Raw genomic sequence first — 5623 nt, forward strand, 5'->3', positions numbered from 1 at the left:
CTCACCTTTAAAAAATTAACAATGGCACTAACATGATATTTTTTAATTATTTTCTAATGCTAACATGATATTACCTTATTATGACACATTAACATAACCACAATTTTTTCAACGACATGTGATCAAAACAAAACCAAAACATAACATTAAATACGATTTAAAAAAAATAATTGTATGACCAAAACAAACACTAAATAATAGATGAGTGACCAAATAAAATTTAACCTTATTTTTAACAAAATACTCGAAAATAACATCACGAGACTTGGCCCATTGATTTAAATTTGGACTTTCGACATCTGCAGCCACTTTCCTTTTACCTTGTGTTTACATCTTTGTACAAAAAAAAGACCGAACACTGTCAAATTTTCTTTTGACAGAAGGAACTGAGTAATGGAGGACGAAGAAGTTAGTTTGAAATAGGAAACCAAGTTACTAATGCACATGGGCCATCACCGACTGGAAGACCGACGGTTTTGGCCTTTGGAAATCCACCAAATCTCGAAGTTGGAGCAGTAATTGCTCCACAAACATGTCGGTAAAGCGGGTCATGCTTGCATGAACTAACAACAAGAACTGCTTTTGATCATTACAGGCACCCCATGTGCTCATTGGTTCTGGCCAAAACTCAATACCCACAACATGTGCACTAATCCATGCAACCACAGTGAATTTGTTATGTGTATCAGTGCATGAGCATGAGATTATGTGAAATCATACCATTGAAAATGACAATTATGTTAAAGCTATCAATACCATGCATCGCAAAATGTAATCACAAACCAAAGTCATTGATCAATAAGAGCAACTAAACTGCCTACAGGTTGATCATATAAAATGAAAATGAAAATTGCAGGTTTTTCCTGGCAGTAGAATAAAAGATAACATGTTTTTATTGAGATTGTTATACTAAGAATAGCTAACCATGATCCCCACAGGACAAACTGGCATCAGACTCCCTCAGTTCGCTGTTGCACTTAGCTGTGCTAATCCATGCCCTTTCAAGTACCTGCAATGGAGGCGCAACTAATGATCCACATAAGGTTTATCGCGTTATATAACAGTTCACCTCAAGTTATATCAATTTATTTCTTATCTAGCAAATGTTGTTCATCCAACAAATAATTATTGCTGTCAATTCTCCACATGCAAAGAACGTTAGTCGATGACAGAAATCTTCAACAAGAACCAAAAGCACAATAATTACCCATAGTCGTGACAAGTTAGCAAAATGATTTGGGTGATCACCAAAAGTAAAATTAAGAAACACTTTTCCACCCTAACATATCAATGTCTTAACTAGAGAACACTTTAGCTTAAGGCATATTAAAATCTACAAGCATTTCAATAACCTTTGGATGCCTACTATTTGTGATTATCAGTTGCCGTAAATACCAATGAAAGAATGTAAGATGAACATGAGATTCAGTTGAGAAACCTTCCTATCATTTCAATAGGGTACAAATCACTAAACCAGCAGCACAACGTTCTACAGAATACAAAGGATAAAATATTATAACAGCTAAAGTAATCAGCTAAACATTTTTCTTTTCTTTTTTTATAGTTTAACGTAAGGAAAAAAATCAGTGATACAGTTAGAAATCTAATACTGATAAGCATGATAAAACATGAATTAAAGTCGGATAATAGTCGCTTTGTAGAAAAAGCACTAAAAGGGGAGGGACATATCAAGATCACTGCTCCTATGCTGCTACCATATTTAGGTAATACCATTCCGTACTGACTTAACAAGGAAATGTTAGGTCTTTTGACCCTTTCCTTTGTCAAATTGCCTATGACAGTGGCAACGCTCAATGACCAACATATTAAAGATTTATTTAAAACTAAAAGAGAAAAAAAGTTAAATTTTATCTATTTACTTGTAAAAAGCTTTGATTATAGTACATTTCTTCTATACTTTCATAACAAAGGGTAAAACAATAGTAATAAAGGAACCTACAATGTGGTATTATTCTCTCTCCTTTATCTGATCAAAAGTCGACAAGTGCATCACCCATCTTTTCCATTCATCCCTATCAATCCCAATTTTGACCCTTTCCTTTGTCAAATTGCCTATGACAGTGGCAACGCTCAATGACCAACATATTAAAGATTTATTTAAAACTAAAAGAGAAAAAAAGTTAAATTTTATCTATTTACTTGTAAAAAGCTTTGATTATAGTACATTTCTTCTATACTTTCATAACAAAGGGTAAAACAATAGTAATAAAGGAACCTACAATGTGGTATTATTCTCTCTCCTTTATCTGATCAAAAGTCGACAAGTGCATCACCCATCTTTTCCATTCATCCCTATCAATCCCAATTCCTTCTCACCAACCAAATTTAGAAAATTTACCTAATTTATGTCTTTTTAGGTAAATATAACACAAATTATAAAGCAATTATAGAAAAACCAATTATCTACTTTGCAGATTCAAAATTATAGATGATTCGAGAGATGTAAATAACAAGAATCCGGAAAAAATATCTTCCGATTTTTTCCCCTTGTACCCTAGATATAGTAAGACATACAAAGAGACTACTATAAATCCTGAAAAGAACAGCAGATGTTACCATGAGACAGCTCACAACAAGCCCGCACTTTAACAGTGAGATGTGAAGAAAGACGGGCCGTAGAAACCAAGCTATGCAGAGGCAAGAAGGACTGGACACATCCCAGTTCTCCCAAATTCCTGAAACAAAAATAAGAAAATCCAAAATGTCTTTAGCAAATAGAATAATAATAGCAAACAAGTGTTATTTTTCATATAAAAGAGGCCCTTACTACCTTGATGAATCCCAATAAACTACAATGCCTTGAAAATTTAAGAACCCTTTCTAATTTCATACTTAAATAAACATTTAGGCTGCATTTTCAAAAACTTGGATTTTAAAAATAGTGTAATGCAAGGATTATGGGATGTTTCATCTGTTTCAAATGGAAAAGCATATTTAATCCTAGCTAATTTCTACATAATGCATGAATTTCATTGTCATAATTTATATTGTAAATAAAATATGTACTCAAAATCTCAAATTCACGTTTTCAAACTTATCATTATTTCACTGCTATACTTTCCAATCAATAAACGATATAATAAGAGGGTGATAAATAAATTCAAAATACAACAGGAATGGTATTCAAATTAATTTGACATCAAATAATTTTCCACCTACAGTTAATGATAGTAAATTTACAATAAAAATCGGGGTTGACTGAGATATTAACAATTTCACTTCTCTTTTCTTCTGTTTCACACTTCCATGTACTAAAGAGCCAAAAGAGAAGACTAATCAAATATACCTGTAAGGTGCGAAGGAGAGACGACGTGACTGAAGGCGGGGAGCAGAGGAAGTCGAGGGGCGGAGGCGAGGCAAAGGCGGAGGGGTGCGGAGCGGTGGAGCTCTGACGGCGGACATGACGGAGCGAGAAAGGGATCCTGCGACGCGCCAGGCCATTTTCCCAACGAAATGCTTTAGCCTTTTGCATGAGATGGTAAACTTCAGTGGGTGCAACAGAGAAGCCGAATGAGGTAATCCAGTGAGGCTTGCAAACAGTGGCGAAATTTGGTAATAGAATTCGGAATGGTCAACTTAAAATTTAAAAAAAAATTAGATATTTAAATTAAAATTTTAAAAAATTTGAAAGGTTCAATTTACATTTTTTTTCTAAAAAAAAGTATGGTATAACTAAAATTTTTAAATTTTTGACAGGCTTGATAAGAATTTTTAAAATATTATAAGAAACATTTAATTAAGAATATTTAAAAAAATTAAAAGTTAATATGAATTTTTAATTTTTTTTTGGAAACCAAATTAAATATTTTAAAAACTTTAAAGGTTTAAACTATAATTTTTAAAAATTTTGAGAGGTCATGATCCCCACTAGTCTTCATTATCTTCCACCACTGCTTGTAAACTTTGAGATCTGTTTAAATTATGAGAGTGCTCAATTTGAAGCAAACAATAAATTTCAATTTAAACAGTCTAAAACCATAAACTGGTAAACACATTATAAAAGAGTAATATATATATATATATATATATATATATATATATATATATATATATAAACTCTCTAATCTATTTCGAATTCGACTCCAGAGTATAAGTCCATCCGAAAGGAAACATACAATCGGAGAATAAATTATACAACTCAATGTGATATCTAAATGTAAAAAATAACCAAAGAGCATGCTAGGTATAGAGATTAACTAGATAACATGCATAGCATGACAAATACAGGGAAGAATGTAGATGTGAGTTGGTAAGTTTCTAACAAGAGAAAATAACTTCAGTGACCGAAAATGTCTTATAATATAGGATTTTAACTATTTTTTTTGGATTTGCGAAAATGACCAACAAATTCGCAACGCGATCTCGAATTCGTAACGCGAACTCCAATTTCGTAACACAGCTTCCAAATTCGCAACTCGATTTTCCAAAATCGCAACACGAATTCCAAATTCGCAACGCGATTTCCAAATTCGCAACGCGAATTTTAATTTCGCACCAGATTTTATTTTCTCAACACAAATATTTTGGGTATATAACTACACAGCAGCAGCAACTCAACCTAAATCCCTAAATCGCAACTCATTCCATCTCCATCTATCATTCTCTCCGGCGACATCCGTTCCTATATCCAACGACATCATTCTCCATCTCTAATTTTTTTTTTTACATAATTTTATTTCTATATAATTTTTCAATGATTTCTCTCCCAAATTATCAACTATCAACTTAATAAAGGTATGTTTTTCTCTAAGTTAGTGATATGATATATAGTTTATGGCTCGTTTGTTTAATAAATTAATTTATAATTTGTAGAATGGAATCATCTAATGTTGATCATGTTTGGATATATTTGTGTTTTGGAAGGTCATGGGAGAATGTTCATGGTGTTTTACAATATATGCCTTTACCCATGAATCTTCAACTAAAACTGTCATTAAAAAAGTTAACTTATGAAACTCTAATGTTACGTGTTGCAAAGAAATTGAATTTAGAATTTAGAGCCTCTAAGTGGATTTAGGCTATCTTATTAGAGAAAAGATAAAGTTTATTTGTTAACCGACAATGAAGATGTTGAACGATTCATTGCTTACATTAGTGTTTCGCAAGAAGATGGTGTTACATTGTATGTTGTTGAACCTAGAAGTAGTGAAGTTGGGTCAGTAGCGGGTAGTAATCAACTAAGTTCTTCAACCCCAATTTATGGTGCTCACAATGTACAACATTGTTATGAACCTCAAAATTTAATTGTTCCACCATAATTTCATCACCAAGAAAATTTTGTTTCACCACATTTCCAATACCAAACACAATCTCAAAACACAAAACCTTTTCCTAATCCAAATCCCAATCAACTTTCAGCACCAAATTCCCATTTTCGTATTGACCAGTTAAACGATTATGAGCCAACAGAAAAAATTGTGAGTACTAGTCAGTATTCAAAATTTGATCTTGGTCAATACCCGGACTTTGATCTTGGTCAATACTCGGATTTTGATGATGTTTCAGAAGAAGAAACAGACCCTGCGTGTAATGATTTTGATATTGGTCAATACCCGAATTTTGATGATGAAACAGCCGCTGCCGAGGAAGATGTTGTTGATAA

General features: G+C 32.7%; 1 protein-coding gene across 2 annotated transcripts; it reads right to left on the reverse strand.

The window, feature by feature from the left end:
• Positions 1 to 907: 907 nt before the first annotated feature.
• On the reverse strand, positions 908 to 3531 carry LOC120120518 (protein NONRESPONDING TO OXYLIPINS 2, mitochondrial-like). 2 transcript variants are annotated; one of them, XM_039140153.1, is made up of 3 exons: positions 3308 to 3531; positions 2578 to 2696; positions 908 to 1009 (listed from the first exon to the last, which is right to left on the reverse strand). In XM_039140153.1, exons 1-3 carry the CDS (start codon positions 3460 to 3462, stop codon positions 1002 to 1004), a joined length of 282 nt encoding a protein of 93 aa, XP_038996084.1. In that variant the 5' UTR covers positions 3463 to 3531; the 3' UTR covers positions 908 to 1001. The 2 variants fall into 2 exon arrangements, with proteins under 2 accessions (XP_038996084.1, XP_038996083.1); XM_039140152.1 differs by having other exon boundaries at positions 2536 to 2696.
• Positions 3532 to 5623: the final 2092 nt, after the last annotated feature.

This window comes from Hibiscus syriacus, unplaced genomic scaffold (genome assembly GCF_006381635.1).
Source record: "Hibiscus syriacus cultivar Baekdansim isolate YM2019G1 unplaced genomic scaffold, ASM638163v2 tig00110339_pilon, whole genome shotgun sequence".
NCBI lineage: Eukaryota > Viridiplantae > Streptophyta > Magnoliopsida > Malvales > Malvaceae > Hibiscus > Hibiscus syriacus.